Here is a 21,091-nt window from a genome sequence, read left to right as displayed (position 1 = left end):
AGTTAACATGGCCAAGAATTCTCTTTCTGTTGGGCCGGAGCCATAGTACAGCAGGTAAAGCAGTTGCTTTGCACCATTTGCCCAGCTTCAATCTTGGCATCTCATTATGGTTCCCTGAGCAGCGCCAGGAGGGATTCTTGAGTGCAGAGCCAGGAGTAAGCCCTGAGCACCGCTGGGTTAGTTACCCCACCTTAAAAAAAAAAAAAGGAGAATTTTCTGTCTAAAAAAGTCCCAGATACACAAGATGACTTCCAACATTTTAGACAGCTGAGTTGGAGTAGTAGCACAGCGGGTAGGGGGTTTTCTCGGCATGCAGTTAACCCAGGTTCTATTTCCAGTATCCCATATGGTGCCCTGAGCCTGCCAGGAACGATTTCTGAGCACAGAACCAGGAGCAACTCCCATTTGCCACTGGGTGTGGTCCAAAAAACAAAACCAAACAAAAATTTTAAAAATTATGGGGCTTGAGTGATAGCACAGTGGGTAAGACATTTGCCTTGCATGCGGCCAACCAGGTTCCATCTCCAGCATTCCACATGGTCCCCCAAGCCTGCCAGGAGTAACTTCTGAGCACAGAGCCAGGAGTAACCCCTGACCACCATTGGTGTGGCCAAAAAAACCAAAAAACCAACCAACCAAAAAAAAAATACATAAAACCCCCCAAAATTCTAGACAGGCAGTGCCTCTGAAATAATTTGGACTTGGGAATTCCTGTTTTATTTTAACAGAACGAAACAAAACCAAACCCAACAATTCATCCTTGCCAGCTCTCCCCAAACTCTCAGAAAAGGTGTGTCTCGGCGAGTATGGACAAACCATCAGGTGTGAGAAAGCTGGGGGGGGGGGTGGGTGGGTGGGCGGCTGGAGCATCCTTCCTCCCTGCCAACGTCACTTCTGAGGCAAGTGACTGGGCAGATGTGGGGCCACAGGCCATGTCACCCGGCACAGCCTGGACTGGGACAGTCCCCCTCAAACCACGAAGACTCAAACCTCACCTCTCCCTCAAACTCCTTCCTCCTGTCTTAAAGCCTAATGTTACATTCATTGGTTTGCTGGTTACACTGGTTTGTCTCCCCAGCCTGCTTGGGGTCCCCTGTAATCTCTTCCTCTTGTGCTGGCTCCCAGAGAAGATAAAGGCTATCTTTATCTGTCCGCTTGCCTTTTCCACTTCAGCTATGAGATGACCTTTGGTTTGCCTGGATCCAGTCAGCAGCCAATGATGGCACCATCCCTCCTGCATCCAGGCTCTGTACCAGCTGTACCCACAGCTCAACTCCAGTCAAACAGGCCACAGGCCTTCCACAGGCTCCCCCAAAACAAGCTGGCCCTCGGCTAATACCCCACAGTTGCTTCTTGTCAGGTCAGCTTCCCACAACTCAACTCTTCTGCTCCCCCGAGCCCAAGTTGTCCATCCCAACCTCCCAAAGTGTCCCTAGCACATGGCCTGTCTGGACTGTGTCTGCCCCCACACTATGAGCCATGTTTCTTTTATTTTTTTGGTGGGGGGGGGTCACAGCTGGCAGCGTTTTGGGGTTACTTCTGGCTCTGCTCAGAAATCACCCCTGGCAGGCTCGGAGGGTCATATGAGATATTGGGAATTGAACCACTATCTCCTGGGTTGACCATGTGCAAGGCAAATGCCCTTCCACTGTGCTATCTTTCCAGCCCCATGCCATGAGCCATGAATGAACCTAAGGGCCATATCTTTTTGTCCTCCAGTCCTCATGGTGCTCCCATCTGTTTTGGGGTTCATGGAGTCACCTAGGCAGAGTGTGTGTGTGAGAGAGTATACATGTGCATGTCGAGGTCATGCACCAGGGTCACTTGGTATGAGCTGTGGGACTGGACACCCCCAACCCTTTCATCCTGGGGTGGTCCGGGCGCTCACTTCCCTTCCCCTACGCCAGGCAGAAGGATCATTCCTTTCCATGAGAAAAATAGCCAGAAGCTGTACCCCCCCCCCCAAGCCCTTGGACACTCCTCTACTTGGCCTCATAAACATTTCCGTTTCCTTGATCTCAAGGAATTTATTTAAAACAAAACAAAACAAAACAGCCTGCCCCATTTTTTCGACAGAAGTGACCCAAATGCCAAACCCAGCCACCTGGATGACAGGAAGCGAGCAGGAGCTACAGTCGTGTAGGGAGACCCCACAGCACAGGGAAGATGGGGGTCAGCAGAGTGTGTCTCTCAGCTGCAAATGTCCAGTCCTCTCCTAGACTGCCTGACCCATGAGGGTTCCCTGCAAACTCCCCACCCCCAAGGGAAGTGACGTGTGTATGGCAGAGGAGCTAGGAGGGTGTCTGAGCCCCCATCAAACCCACCCCGACTGAAGATAAGGCTTTCAGAGTGCTCCTGACAGGGTTAAGTGTCTTCTGGTGTGTCCCCAATCTCCCACGCCGGCACAGAACCTGACAGACAGATCCCAGCCTCGGCTTTATATGGATTAAAGGAAAATATACAGAGACTCATTCTCAAAACAACACCACGAGTTGTTTGCTTTTATTTTCCAATTTGGTGCCTCTAAGTGGAGCAGAGTGTGTATCTTCAGGACTAGTTATTCTGGGGGCCCCAAGTGATGGCAAGCAGGGAGGAGGCTGGGCGCTTGCCTGGAACACAGCCTAGCTGAAGTCTCCCTCATAGTCTCCTGAGCCCTGCCAGGAGAGATGGAGAGATCACTGAGTTCAGAGGCAGGAGGAACTCCTGAGCATCAACAGATGTGTTCCTATAAACACCACCCACACACACCCACACCCACGTAGTTACTCTTCTTTTTTAAACTTTACTAATTGATTGATTGATTGGTTGTTGGGCCACAGCCAGCAGTGCTCTAGGGTTATTCCCGACTTTCAGAAATCGCCCCTGGCAAGCTGGGGGATCATATGGAATGCAGGGAATTAAACTAGGTCCCTCCCCCGTCAGGCACAAGCAAGGCAAACACCCTACCACTGTGCTACCTCTCCGGCCCCAAGGGTAGTTACACTTAACAAAAAACTATGGTCATGTAAAACCAAGATGACCTCAATTGGAAGAAAAAGTACAACTTAGTCATGGTTGGGTTTAAAATCACCCAGTGATATATATGGTCTCTAGAGCCAAGATCTACCACTAGACAAGGTACACAAAGACGTCACTCAACAGTAGTGGGGTGGGGCCAAGGAGGACCTATGTTCCATGATGAAGGTAAAGCAAATAGCACTCAGAAGCAGAAGTCGAGAAGTGGTGAAAGAGAGAGTGTGTGTGTGTGTGTGGGAAGTGTAGGGGAGACTGTACACAGGAAACCTCATCAAGAACAGGACTGGCAATCTCAGCGCCTCAAACGTAACCAAAAATAGAGAGCATTTCTTTGCATGCTGCCAGCCTGGGTTCGATCCCCGGCATCCCATATGGTCCCCAGAGCCTACTAGGAGTAATTTCTGAGAGCAGAGTCACCCCTGAGTACTACCGGGTGTGGCCCAAAAACTGCAAAATAAAGGTGGGGGCAAGCAAAGTAATGAGTAAACACATAGATGACTCATAAAGCAGTACTCACCCCAGTCCCTCCACATACATACTGTCTCTCACTCATTGTCCCCTACTCTTCCCTAGATGCCCCATTTTAAGTAGCATGCCCCCTTCATCCCACTTGCAACCTCGAGTTCCTTCCCCCGGCTTCTCCTGAACCTTCTCACCTTAAAGGCTGTATTTCTTTAGTCTCAATGTCATGGAGTGTTTTTACCTACATATTGTTCAATATAGCTTATGGTTCCAGGTCTGATACGAAGGTCTTTAATCCATTTGGATTTGACCTTTGTGCATGGTGTTAGCTAGAGGTCCGAGTTCACTTTTTTGCATGTGGTGGATCAGTTGTCCCAGAATTAGTATGCTGAGTGAAATGAGTCAGGAGAGAGACAGACACAGAATAGTCTCATTCATCTAAGGGTTTTAAGAAAAATAAAGGACATTATTGTAATAACACCCAGAGACAACAGAGATGAGGGCTGGAAGGACCAGCCCATGATATGAAGCTTATCACAAAGACTGGTGAGTGCAATTAGAGAAATAACTTCACTAAAAACTATAACAATGGTAATGAATAAGAAGAAGTAGAATGCCTGTCTCCAATACAGGCAGGGGGCGGGGAGGGAAGAAGGGAGAGTGGGGGCATAGGTAGTGGGAAGGTTGCACCCATGAGGGGGGGGTGTTCTTTTTTATGACTGAAACTCAAATACAAACATACTTGTCATGGTGCATATATATCTATATATATATATATATTTTTTTTTTTAAAGCTCTATTGGGACATAGTGGTAGGGCGTTTGTCTTACATGCATCCAGCCGAGCAAGGACCAGGGTTCGATTCCCACCATCCCATATGGTCCCCCTGAGGCTGCCAGGAGTGATTTCTGAGCGCAGAGCCAGGAGTAAGTAACCCCTGAACCATGGTGGGTATGGCCCAAAACCAAAACAACAAAAAGCTGCATTTCTCATGCTTCTCCCAGGCTAGAATGAAAGCCCAGTGGGATGAGGGTTTCAAGGGGTCTCTAGGTCTCTGCTCTGCTCCCACTCTCTATCTAAAATCACACCTGGCCCCATGAAGATGTCAAGAGATGAATTTCCCTTGAACATGGCAAAGCCACAACACAGCAGAACTGACCATCTGGTTCCCGTTTCTGAGTTTTCCCCATTTCAGTGAGATGGAAATCTGAGCCTTCCACGTGCAGACTCCAAAACAAGCATTTGGGGGTGGAAGGCACACCGTCGCCACAAAACACATTGCTTGTGTTCCCCGAGGGACTCTATCAAACCGGCGTCTGTTCTAGGTGGGCTGCAAGCAAGACAGACACCCTACTGCTGTGCTACCACTCTGACCCCACTCTAGCCAGTCTTGTTTGCAATTTAGTATTGAGGAATTTTTTGTTTGTTTGTTTTGGGGCCCACCTGAAAGTGCTCAGGGATTGCTTCCTCCTGATTCTATCCGCAGGAATCACTCCTGGTCCTGCCTGGGGGAAGAGGGGCATATGGGATAATGGGGATGAAACCTGGGTTAGCCTCATGCAAGGCAAATGCCCTCCCCCTGCTGTGTACAGCTCAGGCCCCGCAAGAGGAATTTTGAAGACCACAGTCCTTTCTGTACTCTACAACCTTCTACAATGCCTTCTATAAGGAAGAAAAAGGGAAGAAAAAAATTCCTCTGGTGTTAGTGGTCACTGAGAGGTTCTGGGGATGACTAAAAAGCAGCCCACACGACCCCAGAGCACACGTTCAGACACAGGTTTCAGGAGGCCTCTTGGCAGAAAATTTCCACTGCTGTTTCTTTCCACAAGGGCTTCAGCAAGTATCATGATGGTATTAGTCACTGCCCAGTCTTTCTCTTTTCTTTCTTTAAATACAAGGTTTGTCATTATACTGTCAATGAGAATTTCGGCCTGACCCCCTTCATACTGTGTGAGGCTCACACACAGAAGCCCCATCTGGCTGCTAAAATAGAAAATTGTTGGAAGTGGCCGGATAGAGAGTACAATGGGGAGGATGTTTGCCTTGCAAGTGGCTGACCTGGGTTCAAATCCCAGCATCACATATGGCCCCGAGTACCACCAGAAGTGATTCCTGAAAATCACTGGGTGCGATCCAACCCCCTACCCCCCAAAAAAGAGGGAAGAAAATAGGTTGTAAGGAAGGTTCTAGAGAATTCGCTCATCCCTACAAGCAAGGCCACAATAACCATGTATATTGGTTACAAGTACTAATGCCTGAACTTATTCCAACAAACTAAAGTGTGGGGCCGGAGCGGTAACACAGCTAACCAGGGATGACCCAGGTTCGATTCCCGGCATCCCATATGGTCCCCTGAGCCTGCAAGGAGCAATTTCTGAACACAGAGTCAGCAGTAACCCCTGAGCACCGCTGGATGTGGCCCAGAAACAAAAAACCCAACAAAATGAGGTGGCTCAGGGGTACAGTACCTGTCTTTCAGTGCAAGCCCAGCACCCCAATAAGCACATACCCCTCACACATCACAAGAGCAGCAACAGAGGAGGGAACCGGGAAAGAATGACAGAAGGGATCCTTCAAGGAAACAAATGAGTATCTTGCTGGGAGCTCACTGACCAGCTGGGTCCTGACCCTGACGGTGGCCTTGTCTACTTTCCTCCCAGAATTCCTCCATGGAATGAGACTGTGTGACTTCAGAAGCAATGAGCAAGAAATGCAGGAAGCAGGTGCTTTTTCTGCATTGTGCTATTAATTAGGCTTCTAGTGTATATTCCCAGGAGCAATATTGGCTCATACAGGAGCTCAATTTCTGGTTTTCTTTTGTTTGTTTTTGTTTGATTTGGTTTGGTTTGGGTCACACCCGACAGTGCTCAGGGATTACTCCTGGCTCTGTGCTCAGGAATTACTACTGGTGGGCTCAAAAGATGCCAAGGAATTGAACCTGGGTCAACTGTGTCCAAGGCAGGCACTCTGCCTGCTATGCTATCGCTCTGGCCACTAATTTCTGCTTTCTTGAGGAAGGTCCATGATGTTTTCTAAGAAGGCTGATCAGTTAACATGCCCTCCAGCAGTAAATGAGAGTCCCTTTCTCCCCCTATCTGCACCAGTACTGTTCACAAGAGCCAGAATCTGGAAACAACCCAAGTGCCTGAGAACAGGTGAGTGGTTAAAGAAACTGTGGTACATCTACACAGTGGAATATCGTGTATCTGTTAGGAAAAATGAAGTCATGAAATTTGCTTATACAGGAATGGATATGGAGTTTTACACTGAATGAAATGAGCCAGAGGGAGAGGGAGAGACATAGAATGGTCGCATAGGAGGGCCGGCGAGGCGGCGCTAGAGGTAAGGTGTCTGCCTTGGAAGCACTAGCCAAGGAAGAACCGCAGTTCAATACCAGGGCGTCCCATATGGTCCACCCAAGCCAGGGGCGATTTCTAAGTGCTTAGCCAGGAGTAACCCCTGAGCATCAAATGGGTGTGGCCCCCCAAAAACAAACAAACAAACAAAAAAAAAAAACAAAAAATAGGATGGTAATAATATCTAGAGACAATAGAGGGCCAGGAGGACCAGGCCATGGTCAATGCCACAAAAAGCAGGGAGAGCAGTGAGGGCAGAGATGGGACCACTGTGACAATGTGAGTTGAAAATGATCACTCTGGACAAGAATTGGGTGCTGAAAGAGGGGAAAGTGATAGGCATGATATCCGGAATCTGGACATTGTTCTGGTGTGTGTTTGTCCACAAAACAGCTTCGGCCCACATTCCAAAGCCAGGCTCTTTAGCCCCTTAGGCTCTTATCAGAACAAAGACATCATGCCTGGATGGGCCCCAGCCCCTAGACCAACCTTCATTATTTTTTTGGTTTTTTGGTTTTTGGCCGTACTGCAGTGCTCAGGATTACTCCTGGCTTTACACTCAGAAATTACTCCTGGCAGGTTCAGGGGACCATATGGGATGCTGGGGATTGAATCTGGGTTGGTGGCATGCAAGGCAAACGCCCTACAGACAAAGCGGCCCCTAAAGGCCAAGGCCATAGTACAGAGGGTGGGGCACTTGCCTAGCACACAGCCAACCTGGGTTTGATCCTCAGCATAGGGGATCCCAGAGTAGCGCCAGGAGTGATTCCCGAGTTCAGAGACAGGAGCAAGCCTTAGCATATCCCCAAATTAACAACAGAAAGAAAGTGTCCCTATTCTTTGGCTGAAAGTTCAAAGTTAAGATATCAGCAAGGGGACTTCTTCTGAGAATTATGTTATGGGTGATTGTCCTTCCACTGTAACTTTACCTTGTCCTCTTTCTTTGCATCTTTGTTCTCATAATTAAAAATAAAAAAACAAAAAACTAAACCATGATGTTATTATACCAAAGTAAAAAGAAAAAAACCTTTAAGTATACTGTTGGTATTGATATTTTATTTTCTTTATTGTCTTAACATTTTTATCTGTTAAATTCCTTATATATTCTTGGTTTTGATTTATTTCTATGTAGTTTTTTGGGAGCTTGTACCTGACTGAGCTTAGGCTCACTCTTGATGGGGCTTGGAGGACTACATTTAGTGCTGGGGATTGAACCTGATTAACCATGTGCAAAGAAAGTGCCTTACCCACTGTACTAACTCTCTCGCCCTGAATATATTTTTATCTTATCTTAAGGGAGTCAAATAAAATTTATCCATTTGACTGTTGAAAAAAAAAAAAAGAAAGTGTCCCTAATAGTACCCAGGCTATGATAGTTCCCCCCACCCCAGCCCCATCATCCTAGTGGTGTGTCGTGAAAGTGCTCCCCCTCTTCGGGAAATGCAGTTAAGAAGCTAGTGTGTGGGGCCGGAGTAATAACACAGTGGTAAGGCATTTGCCTTGCACTCGGGCAATATAGGACAGACCCCAGTTTGAATCTCAGCATCCCATATGGTTCCGAGTCTGCCAGAATTGACTTCTCAGTGGAGAGCCAAGTGTGACCCAAAAACCAAAGGGGGAAAAAAAAAAGCCAGTGTGTTTTCCATGGAGCTGTTCTACACGGGACCACGTGGAAAACTCTGGGTCACAGTCACAGCCTGAGTTCTGCACCTTCCCTCAGAATCTGTGAGCTTAGCATCTCAATAAGGCGGCCATTGGTATCTCTGACAGGAAAGTCCTCTCCTGAGGCTTCCAACTGGTCTAGCTCCTGCTCTCTGGAGCTGAGATAACCCCCACAGATGCTCTGACCCCCACTGGCATTTCTGCAAAGACTAAGTGGACCCAGGGAAGCTCAGGGATGAATCCTTTTTCCAGATGGTCCCCCAGAACCTGGGGACCCCTCTCTGCATCTTCCCATCCACAACTACCACCAGGGCTTACTTTTGACTCTGTGCTCAGGAATTACTCCTGGTAAACTTCAGTACACCATTTGGGGCTCTGGGGATCGAACCCAAATTGGCTGCATGCAAAGCAAGTGACCGCACCTCCACTGTTCTATATCCATGTGAGGAAGAAGAAGGAGTAGAAGGAGGAGGAGGAAGAAGAAGAAGAAGGAGAAGAGGAGGGAAAAAAAAATAAAAGAATTGTCCATGTTTTCTTAACATGTTAATAAAAACCTTTTTCACACAGACCACAGGCAGAAAAGCTTCTGTGTCTAATGATGCCTTCTTTAAATTTTCTCCCTAGTCTTTAGACGATTTCCAAATAAGTCTCTGGACTATTAATATCGTGGACTCTTTCAAAGAACCACTCTCCACACTTAAAAAATCTGTATTAATAGAAAAGTTTAAAAAGTTCCGTGAGGTATTAGCCATGCATAAATTCCAGGGGGATTTTGGACAAATTTTCACACACAGACATATATACATAAACACACAGTTCTCACTTCCCATTTTCAATCAAGTGCACACACGTACATGAGTTTAAGTTCACTACTACCGAAGAGGCAGGAAGTAAAAAAAAAAAAAAAAAGAAAGGCAAAGCCATAAAAGGGTGTCGACGTCGCCCCAACCAGTGTTCAGCGAGTCCTTGCATCCATCCGCACACGCTGGCTGTGCCCTAGAGTCAGCACAGCACAGCAGCTCACCGGCAGGTAAGAACCACAGATTGTGCTAGATTTCAATGAATTTCTTCCATGCTCCTGGAAACCTGGGGGAGCAGGGCGAGGGTGCAGGGTCAAAGACAAAAAGCCTGTGATTCTGCAGCCCCTGGAGAGGCGACTCTAATTGGAATTCCTGTTATTCAACTTACAGGGACCTCAGGGGGTGGGGGGGAGATGACAGGTCTGTGGAGCTCCTGCTGAGCAGAGGTGGAGGCAGAAAGAAATATCTGTGCCAGGGGAGAACAGGATTGCTCTGGACACGGTGCTTAGTGCAGGGGTGGAGGCAGAAATCTCAGTGTCAGGAGAGTGCGGAGGAGAGGCGGCATGGTGGAGCAGAGGCAGAGGGGCTGTGGGCAGTTAGGTGGGCAGGCGGGGTGGGAAGGGGACTTTTGCGTTGTAGTGTGCAGAGCAAGCCAGCACACAGAGCCCAGAGAAGTCTGCTTGGTTCTCGAGCTGTTTTCATGCTTTCTCTGGTTTCTGGGGACTGGAAGCCTGGGACAGAGATGCTGGGGCAAAGGGCAGAGCGTTTCCCTTCTGCCTCGGCTGTGAAATGCTGAGAGGAGCTGCCTCTAACAGTGTGCTGGGACAGTCTCCCCTGGGCATTTTTTTGTCTGCTGGGGGTGACCACCCTGCAGTCAAGCCTGAATGTTTCCATCCTCCTGTCTGTCTGTCTGTCTGTCTGTCTGTCTGTCTGTCTGTCTGTCTGTCTGTCTGCCTGTCTGTCTGTCTGTCTGTCTGTCTGTCACTCATATGCTCTTCCCTCTCTTGGCTTTATCTATTCATTTTATTATTTTTGGCGGGACAGGGAGGCGGGCCACAACCAGCGATGCTCAAAGCTGACTCCTGGCTCTGCACTCAGGGCTCACATCTGGTGAGGCTCGGGGGTGGGGTGGGGACGACCAAGTGATGTTGGGGATGGACACCCAGCTGGCAACGTGCAAGGCAAGCGCCTTCCCTGCTCTCCAATCTCTCCAGCCCGCTTCCCTGGTTTTATATTCACTGGGCAACCAGTTGACCTGAATGGTTGTCTGATTTCTCTAGAAGCTCTAGAAACACAGGCAGCAGTAGGGCATTTCCTTTGCATGCAGCTGACCTAGGACGAACAGTAGTTCAATCCCCCAGTGTCCCATACAGTCCCCCAAGCCAGGAACAATTTCTGTTTTGTTTTTTTTGGGTCACACCCAGCAGTGCTCAGGGGTTACTCCTGGCTTTACGCTCAGAAATCACTCCTGGCAGCTAGAGGGGACCATCTGGGATGCCAAGATTCGAACCACCATCCTTCTGCATGCAAGGCAAACAAACGCCTTACCTCCATGCTACCTCTCCATCCCCCAGGAGTAACCCCTGAGTGTCACCAGATATGGCCCCAAAACCAAAAAAAAAAAAAAAAAGGCTAAAAGTGAATGAGTTCCACGTGGCACTTTGCTAATCTCTCCCTGCTCAGCGAAAAGCATGGTGATGTCCAGGACAGGGAACTGGAGAGGAGAACTTGAGCCAGGGATCAGAACACAAGAGGGCTCATATCTTCCCGGAGTGCGCTGGCATGATGAAGCATGTGGGCAGCTCCGAGGCTTTGGCTGCTGGTGCCTGCTGGGACTGGACTGATTCTCCCTGGGACTCTTATCTTAGTGCTCCTGGCAGGATTGCGTGTCTAGGGTAGGAATGGGAGCTCAAGTGCCTGTCTGCCTCTCCTCGTGTCTATCTGTCATCTGTCAGTGTGCAGGGAGGCATCACTGTCCTCGTGGTGCATCCTACAGAAGTACCAGGGTGGGGAACAACCCCCGTTTACAGGGGTCTTGAGTGGCTCCCTCCTCTATCTCAGAGGGGTCTCCTGCAGCCAGGGTGGGGGTGACCTGTACCCTGTCTGTCTAGTCCCTGGAGATTCTGGGTGTCCCGACCAGTCCCTGGAACTGAAACAGTGAGGACCCTCTGTTCTGTATCTGCAAACAGTTGAAAAGCAGCAGCAGCAGGACAGATCACCACTTTGGGCTTCTCCCCACTCTTCTCGAGATAACGGGTCCAAACCGTTTATTCCACAGTGCTCTTTTCCAGAAGCACTAAAAGGCGGGTTCATCTGCCCAAGCATGCACTGCCAAATATAGCCGGGAATCCCCGCATTCAAACCTGCTTCAGCTGAGCCCCAAACCCTGCAACGAAAGCACGGCACAGCCCCAATCTTGACTCCCCCCAGGAAGGTCCCTGAGGATGGGATCCAGCCTGTGGTCCTGCCTTCCAGGGCCCAAAAGCCCTGCCTTAGAGCCTTGCTCTGGAGCAGTGGCCGCAGCGTGCCTCAGGCCGTCTGGCGTGCCTGAGTTTGTGCAGTTTGTTAGGACTCAGCGGGGACTGTGTGTATGGTGGGGTGTTGGCACACGGTTTGGGATGACCACAATCCATCAGTGGCTGACTCAGGTGCAGGAAGAAGTCTTGGATGGGGACTGGGAGGGAGGCACTTGTAGGTCCTGGCAGTCACTTTTGGGACAACTTTAGTCAGAGGCTGGGGGTAGGGGAGACATATAAGATGAGCCCCCAGTCCGTGTGCCTGGGTTCCAGAGGCCAGAGAGCTATGGAAGAGTCAGAGCACAGAAGGCTGGTGAGGGAGAGGGCACCCCAGACTTTCCTCTTGGGCATGCCAGGAAGGGGCAATGAAGGACAGACTCGGGGAGGTTTTTAGGGGTGCTGATTTTGCACTAAATCAGGGAGGGTGAGTATGCCAAGCACTCCTGGGGAGGACAGTGAGCTTGTTGAGACAGATGAAGCTGATGGCCTGCACATGGCACTGTGTGGGCACGAGGGGCATGGCAGAGAGAGAGAGTTCACAGAGAAGTAGGCAGACAGATGGATATCACTGTATCACAGCAGGAACCACAGATGATCATCACTCAGTCAGAGCTGGGGGAATAGTCCACAGACAGATGGAAAGACAGACATCACTGAATGACAGACTCCCCACTCCACGGGGTGAAACCAGAACCCAGAGCCTGGGGCCAGAGCAATAGTGCAGCAGTAGGGGCTTGCCTTGCACGCGGCTGACCCAGGATGGACCTGGGTTCAAGCCCCGGAGTCCCATATGGTTCCCTGAGCCAGGAGGATTTCTGAGCACAGAGCCAGGAGTAACCCCAGAGCACCACGGGATGTGCTCCCCCCGAAAAGGAACCCAGACCCTTTTCCAGACAGTGGGGTGGGTGGGACTTGTCACCTGGATCTTTCTCCAGGACGCACTTAGCTCCGCCCAAGCCACTGTCCCAGAGGTGAATCGCGTGGTCACCAGACTATGAGGGCTCATGAGGGCAGGACCATCCTCTGCACTGTCCCCAGAGCACGTCCTTCATCTCTTTCATCTCTGACAAGCCCCAGCCATTTGCCCTCTGTCTACTTATGGGGGGGGGGGAAGAGAGACAGGTGGCCACTACCATGTCACCCTGTATCCATCCTCCCTGCTTAGGAACAAGGTCCAGGCTGGCATGAGGAGGGGGGGTCACATAGTGGCCACAGGTGCCATCTGTGCTGTCACCCCATGTCTGGCTGGATGCCAAGCCGAGAGCAGGTGCCAGGGGCCAACCACAGCGATAAAATCCCCGGCTTCCAGACAAGAGGAGTTTCCACATCTTTGGCTTTCAGACACCTGACTTCAAGGCCGTTCTCTCTGACCGGCACTATTCCAATACTTTAGGAGGGGGGTCTCCTACAATCCTCAAAACCCTCCGCTGCACTGTGCCAGCGAAGGCAGAGGGCAGCAGAAAAAGGACGGACCAGGGCAGGGGAATGGCCATCCAACAGTCAATCTCCACCCCCAGTCCATGTGGCACTTCTCCCTGCGAAACCCCAGTGCTCCCCCACTTCCTCTTTAGGGTGTACTCGCTGTGGGCACTGGGAGTGAGACCAGCTCAGGTGTAGACAAAGCCCAGCACATGATTCACACATGTCAGCCCCGACCAGGCCTGTCTCTACACTGCGGGGCCCAAGAGACTCATGGCCTAAGACCCGGGTTTCAAGAAAACTAAGGGGGGGGGCTTAGCACCCCCTCTCTGTCTGGAAGGGTGCTGCTGAGTAGAAACCTCAGGGTGAAGGCCCGACCCTTCAGGAATCTGCAGGAGGAAACTCAAAGCAGGTTCGAGTTTAGTGGTGATCTGACTCTTTCGACCACAAGGAAAAGCCCAGAGATGAGGTGTTCGAGCAAGGAAACGGGGTGTAAGAAGGTCACCCTGGTGCTGCTCTGTCTGCCCAAGTCCTTCAAGTGGTGTTCAGGGTTCTTAGTGGCAGAGTACAGGTCACGGCTGAGTGAAAACCATTTTCTTAGAATGCTAGTAAAAACTTCTTAGGTGCATTAATAATAAAGAGTATTTGAATAAAGGGGGTGGAATTTTGGGGTGTTTATCTCTTTTCTTTTTTTCTTTTCTCCTTCCCTTCTGTGGCTAAAAGCACCTGAAGGTTCGTGTCAACATGTCCGGTTCTGCAAAAATAGAAGGAAGGGACAGTGTTGCAAGCCATTGTTATCTGCCAGTGTTGAATCACAGATAAGGACAGAGACAGGGTGGTTTCCGGGCGGAAGGAAAAACACTCTGGAAGAGACTGATGGTCTCATTAAGGCCGAGAGGAAGCTTCTCTCCTATGCTCATCAGGGTAATAGCAACACCAAATGATCTAAACCCCAACCCAGGAGAATCTGTTCTGGGGAACAGAGCAGAGCCTTGGGGTGAGATCCCTAAGGGGGGAAAAGGTGCTCTGGGCAGATCTATCTCTGCCCATGGTTTAACCCTGATGCTGATTTGCTCTTTTTCCTCTTTGTGTGTGTGTGGGGGTTCTGTTTGTTTGGAAACTCAGGGGTTCCTCCTGAATCCACATTCAGCAATCACTCGTGGCGGTGCTTGGAGGGACCCAAATGGGATGCCGGGGATTGGACCCGGGTTGGCTGTGTGCAAGGAGAGTGCCCTCCCCTACTCTGGCCTCTACTGGTGTCATCTCTCAAATGAACTCTAGTTGCATCCCATCCCAGTTTGGATGCAAGGACTTTTGCCATTCAGTTTTGTCATTCAAAACTATTAGACAGCAACAGTGGTTTCTTAACCCAACCTGTAGCAGTGGTCCTCAAACTATGGCCCGCGGGCCACATATTGTATTTGTATGTTTTGTTTCTTCATTGCAAAATAAGATATATGCAGTGTGCATAAGAATTCGTTCATAAGTTTTGTTTTTACTATAGTCAGACCCTCCAATGGTCTGAGGGACAGTGAACTGGCCCCCTGTTTAAAAAGTTTGAGGACCCCTGCTGTAGCAGAATCCTAATTTGAAAGGGGTTTTTTGTTCCTATGTTTGTTTTCAAAGATTTCCCACCTTAGCCCTTATCTTTTCCTCAATGAACTTGCACTGTAGATTTTGAGCTGCTGAGTATCTGTCGAATTCACAAGTAATGTTGGTGACCCTCAGCTCGGAAGCCTTTTAAAGGCCTGCTGGGTAAAAACAAAAATAAAAACAAAAACAAGACTCATTCTGCTAGGGAGGGGTATTAGAGTCTCTCCTCCTGGCTGTGGCTTTGCTCATTTCTGCTTTAGATCTTGTCCCAGTTTCATACTTCCTGTGGCCACTCCCAGAATCTGGAGGGATCCGTCTGGTCCCCCCTTTGCTGCAGTGATTCTGGCCTGACCTCGTGTTACTCCTCTAGCTGGCCTGCCTAGAGATTTGCCTGGCACTTGGCTGTTCTGTGGCCTTGTCTTTAGCCCTTCTGAATCGCTTTGACTGATTATGTCTATGCGGTGGGGGGGCTGGGTTAAAAAGTGGTAAATTCCAAACTGTCCCCCTCTAGCGTGGAAGAGAGGAGTTCGAGCAATGACGTTTACCCAGGACCCTCTGGTGCCACCTGGTTTCTGTTTCTTATTTTCCTCCCCTCCACTGTCTCCTGACCTCTCTTACCTCTGTTAATAAGAACTTCATTTCTGTTCCCTGACACGTGGAGGACACTTACTGACTTATCTATAAGTACCTTATAGATAAGGCATAAGTATATATTATGTCTTATTATAAGATATGAGTGCATTATGTTTTATTTTATTTATTTATTTATTTATTTATTTTTTTGGTTTTTGGGCCACACCCTGTACTTGGGTTACTCATGGCTCTTTGCTCAGAAATCACTTCTGGCAGACTCGGGGGACCATATGATATACTGGGAATCAAACCCTGGTTCATCCTAGGTAGGCCATATGCAAGGCTCTGAACCCTAAATTAGTGTTTTTATAAGACACTGATCCACATACTTATAGGCAGCCTGAGCAGTTATACAGACCTCAATTATAATTCAAACGCAACCTCTGTATCGCTAACCATCCCTGCTTACAACCCCGGGGTATAAGGCTGTTTGTGAGGATGAAATTAATATAAAGGACCCTCCTTGAGCTTAGCACCGTGGCTAGAGGCACAGATACGTGACTGCCGGAGACGGCCAAGGTGTGAGGTCGTGGTTCCCCTTGCACCTTCAGCATCTTGGTTACAGTGACAACTCTGCCTTCGCTTTGGTGACCTCCTGATGAGATATGAGCAGAGGAAAATGATCCGGAAATTGTTTCTTTAACACAAAACCTCGCACAACGAGCGGCTGGCTTCTTCCTTTGGTCTTATCCAAGCTCACCTTTCTTGACAGAGAGTTTCGTGGCTTAGAGTTTTCAACTTTCCAGCGTGGGGCTTGGCCTGGTAATTCCCCTGGCTTACATTTCTCTGGAACGAGAAAAGAGCCATGCAGAGCCCTTGTGTTGTTCACCTAGGCAGGGGACAAGCCTAGGAGGCAGCAGCCCTGGGATAGTTAGAAGATTTTATTTATTTATTTATTTTTGGTTTTTGGGCCACACCCGGCAGTGCTAAGGGGTTACTCCTGGCTCCACGCTCAGAAATGGCTCCTGGCAGGCTTGGGGGACCATATGGGACACCAGGATTCAAACCAATGACCTTCTGCATGAAAGGCAAACGCCTTACCTCCATGCTATCTCTCTGGCCCCTAGTTAAAAGATCTTGGTCGAATGTCTGCTCGCTCAAACACTTCCCAAGCTCCATCCAAAAGTCACAGCTCAGCACGTGTCTCCCAACAGCCTTACCCCAGCCCTTTACAATAGACCCATTTTGTTGCACGGTAGAAGCTAATCAAACGCTCTATGTCAATTATAGCTCTAAAAAACTTAAAAAAAGTATTCACGCGGGAGATACAGGCGCTGCCCTTCCATGAACATGCTAAGTGAAGAAAACACATGTGATTCTCCACACAGGCACAAATGTGAGACGGTGTGAGTTGGTGTGTAGGGCAGGGACGGAGGAGGAACATGTCTGAGACACAGATACTTCTCACTGTCTATCCATCTATCTGTCCATCTGTCTGTCTTTGTCATAATAGCTGTCGCCTTTTTTTTTTTTTTTTTTTTTGGTTTTTGGGCCACACCCGGCTGTGCTCAGGGGTTACTCCTGGCTCTATGCTCAGAAATCGCTCCTGGCAGGCACGGGGGACCATATGGGACACCGGGATTCGAACCAACCTACCTTTGGTCCTGGATCAGCGGCGTTTGCCTTGCTATCTCTCCGGGCCCTGTCGCCTTTTTTTTTAAGTTCAAAAGAAAACCTGACTTTTAATTCCTAGCAAGGACAAAGCTCGCTTCTCAGGCTATTCTGGGTGACACAAATCAGATCACTGTGGTCCATGACTTAAATGTGTGACTGGTTTCATTTCCTGGCAACTAAGTGCATCTGGCTCCCCTTATTAAGAAAAATAATTTAAAAAGTCCAAATGAAATTCAATTTAAAAGCCACGTTTTACGTTTTCTGAAATACGGGGCCACTCTGTATGACTTAATTGTGAACCAGACAATGATTCAAAAACAAACAAACAAACAAACAGATAGGGTTGGACAGTCCCCTCCTGCCTGTGCCTCGGAACACTTGGGCCCTAGTTAAAAGCAGCTGTTTTTTTGCTCAGGCTTTACCGAAGTCATCAAAACTTAAGAGTAAATGACTTTGTCTTCCTGTTACCACGTTTCACTAGTTACTCAGAGTTTTTCAGGTTATTTATGAAGAAAAAAAAAAAATAGCGGGGGTAGAGCAATAACACAGTGGGTAGGGCATTTGCCTCGCACGCAGCTCACCCAGGTTCAATCCTCAGCGTCCCATGTGGTCCCCTGAGCCTGCCAGGAGTGACTTCTGAGTGCAAGCCAGGAGTAAACCCTGAGTGCCACCGGATGTGGCCCCCAAGCCAAACAAAACCAAACAAAAGAAAAACTTCAAGCCAGCTCCACAGAAGGCCCTTCTTGCCTGCTTGGAGAGACACAGGCAAAACTTTTTCTTTTCTTCTTTTTTTCCCTTTTTGTTTTCCTTTAAAATTTAGTGCTTGGGGCATTACTCCTGGCTCTGTGCTCAGGGATGACTCCTGGCGGTGCCAAGCTGGAAAATCGCATGTGGTGCTCTGGGAGGGGACCGAACTTGAGAAAGCTATGGACAAAACCAACTGTCACTAAGCATGGCTTCCCTGCTCTTCCACAGGGACCCCGTGGCCCGTGGCTGGTGGCGAAGAGGGGACGGCTGAGATGGACTCCAACTTCACCATGGCCCTGACCACTGTCAGCAGCAGCAGCAGCAGCGACCCTCAGCCTGAGGTCTGTGACCTCTACGCGCACCACGGCACGGCCAGGGTGCTCATGCCTCTGCACTACTGTGCTGTCTTCGTCATTGGGCTGGTGGGCAACGTGCTAGCCTTGGTGGTCATTGTGCAGAACCGGAAGAAGATCAACTCCACCACTCTCTACTCCACCAACCTGGTGGTATCTGACATCCTGTTCACCACAGCCCTGCCGGCCCGCATCGCCTACTATGCCCTGGGCTTTGACTGGCACCTGGGCGAGCCCCTGTGCCGGATCACAGCGCTCGTGTTCTATGTCAACACCTACGCGGGTGTCAACTTCATGACCTGCCTGAGCGTCGACCGCTTCTTCGCCGTGGTGCACCCGCTGCGCTACCACCAGCTCAAGCGGGTGGAGTATGCCAAGGGCATCTGCGTGGGCGTCTGGGTCCTGGTGTTGGCACAGACGCTGCCGCTGCTCGTCAGGCCCATGTCCAAGGAGGAGGACGGCCGGACCACGTGCATGGAGTACCCCAACTTCGAGGAGACGGCCGCCCTGCCCTGGATCCTGCTGGGTGCCTGCCTGGTGGGCTACGTGCTCCCGCTGGCCGTCATCCTCCTGTGCTATTCCCGCATCTGCTGCAAGCTCTTCCGCACCGCCAAGCAGAACCCGCTGAGCGAGAAGTCGGGAGTCAACAAGAAGGCCCTCAACATCATCGTCCTCATCATCGTGGTTTTCGTGCTCTGCTTCACGCCCTACCACGTGGCCCTCATCCAGCACATGATCCGGAAACTTTTGGAACCCGGGCCCCTGGACTGCAGCCGGCGCCAGGCCTTCCAGGTCTCCCTGCATGTCACCGTGTGCCTCATGAACTTCAACTGCTGCATGGACCCCTTCATCTACTTCTTCGCCTGCAAGGGCTACAAGCGGAGGGTGATGAAGATACTCAAGAGGCAGGTCAGCGTCTCCATCTCCAGTGCCGTGAGGTCGGCCCCCGAGGAGAACTCGCGGGAAATGACCGAGACCCAAACGATGATCCACTCCAAGTCTCTGAACGGGAAGTGAGACGGCACCAAGGCGAGGTCCATGCGCCTTTGGGTGAACTGGAGGGACTGGGCTGGCCGGGGCAAGAGAACGACTCCATTTGGGGCCGGAGAGACAGCACAGCAGTAGGGTGTTTTTGCCTTGCATGCAGCCGATCCAGGATGGATGTTGGTCTAAATCCCAGCATTCCATATCATCTCCCAAGCCTGCCAGGAGCAATTTCTGAGTGCAGAGCCAGGAGCAATCCTTAAGCTCTTGTTGGGTATGACCCAAAAACCAAAAAAGAAAAAAAAAAAAAGAATGACTCCACTTCCGAAAGGGGATGAATGTGAAAATCCTTCCTTGTTGGATACCGTTTCTCACCCAAATCCAACCTGGAAGCTACTTACTTTGGCTTATTTTATTTCTCATATTTGGGCCAACAATATGAAATACCAACACAACTGGTATTTTCCACGCTTGGGAATGGCAACCAGCAAAGCCAGATTTGGTCTGAACGGGAGATCTTTCGGAACTCAGCATACAGAAGAGGTTCTACTTGAGCGGGTCACATTTCCTGCTAATCCATTGATAAAAGTCAAAAGGGCGTTTAAGACTGTGACTGTCCATGTAAAAAAATGTGAATACTGTAATATATTTTTCAGAGGTGGGGAAAGGTATTAATCTTATTTCTTCGATCCATGTTTCCTTGTTGAATGAATCGGAGACTTTCCGCTTTTTTTAAGAACACTGGCTCTTTGAGTTTCTTGTGTTTGGGCTCAGACCATTTGGATTCCAAGAACTCTTTGGAAATAAAGAGCAGGGTGCTAGACCAGGAGGCCTATGTCCCTCTGTGCTCGGGGTTTCTAGGGCACCATTTTCTAGTAAGGACAGGTAGTTCGTACCCTGGTATCTGCAGTTTCAATAGTTCAGGCCACTGGAAAGGGAAGGAAACGGGGCCAGGGACCCTGGATGGGTTTGTTTGTTTGTTTGTTTTTGGGCCACAGCCTGCAATGCTCGGGTTACTCCTGGCAGGCTCGGGCGACCATATGGGATGCTGAGGATCAAACCTGGGTTAACCTCGTACAAGGCAAAGCCCTCCCCGATGTGCTATTGCTCTGGCCTCTCCCCCTGCTGTTCTTTTTTTTTTTTTTTTTTTTTTTTGGTTTTTGGGTCACACCCGGTGACGCTCAGGGGTTACTCCTGGCTATGCGCTCAGAAGTCGCTCCTGGCTTGGGGGACCATATGGGACGCCGGGGGATCGAACCGCGGTCCGTCTCCTAGGCTAGCGCAGGTAAGGCAGGCACCTTACCTCCAGCGCCTGGGAAGAGAACCCTTAAACAAGACAGGGCAGGAGAAATTCAGAGTGTGCCTGGCATGCCCTGTGTCTGCCCTCAAGCACTCAGGTACCCCCACACGACCCCAACCCATAGTTGTTAGCAACAACAGTAGCTCTGAAAAGAGGGCATGAGCGAGTGAGAAGCTTTCTTTTGGATGTGTCAGGCTACAAGTAGTTCCTTCATTTAGGAAAGATTTCCTCTGAAACCTTTCAGCATCCCTCCGAGTGGCTGTGCCTCAGCACTGCCCTTTGGGGGGGGGGGGTAGGACTTTCATTCTCGATGATGTGCTTTACACACAGGACAAACACGGGGCACAGGGTTCGGTGACTCAGGGCCAGGGTGTGGGCATGGGTGAGAGGCTCAGGGGCAGAACGTCAAAGCGGTTCCTTCAGTGTGCAGAGGGACCTTCCCTGGGGGTGGGGGAGGGAGAGAACATGGAAAAATCATGTTTCAGTCAAAAGAGAGGATCGTTTTGAGTTAGATCCGAAAGAGAAACCAGCGAAGAGCTCAAAGAACATCAGATTGACACATGAAATAAAGCAGGTGCTGAGAGGTAAAATGACAGGCGTGACAGCCCTTCGGTAACAAGAGTGCAAAGGAGTGTCT

General features: G+C 49.7%; 2 protein-coding genes across 2 annotated transcripts in view; one reads left to right on the top strand and one right to left on the bottom strand.

Annotated features, from left to right (window-relative positions):
- Positions 1 to 21,091, bottom strand: part of UBAC2 (UBA domain containing 2) — a 130,258-nt gene that overhangs the window by 38,831 nt on the left and 70,336 nt on the right. The window lies entirely within an intron of this gene.
- On the top strand, positions 9,859 to 19,187 carry GPR183 (G protein-coupled receptor 183). Its single transcript, XM_049778964.1, has 2 exons — positions 9,859 to 9,895; positions 18,046 to 19,187. The coding sequence occupies exons 1-2, from the start codon at positions 9,859 to 9,861 to the stop codon at positions 19,185 to 19,187; spliced, it is 1,179 nt and encodes a 392-aa protein (XP_049634921.1).

Source organism: Suncus etruscus, chromosome 8 (assembly GCF_024139225.1).
Source record: "Suncus etruscus isolate mSunEtr1 chromosome 8, mSunEtr1.pri.cur, whole genome shotgun sequence".
In the NCBI taxonomy this organism is placed as follows: Eukaryota; Metazoa; Chordata; class Mammalia; order Eulipotyphla; family Soricidae; genus Suncus; species Suncus etruscus.
The sequence above is the reverse complement of the archived record's forward strand: the minus strand, read 5'-3'. Positions and strand labels throughout refer to the sequence as shown.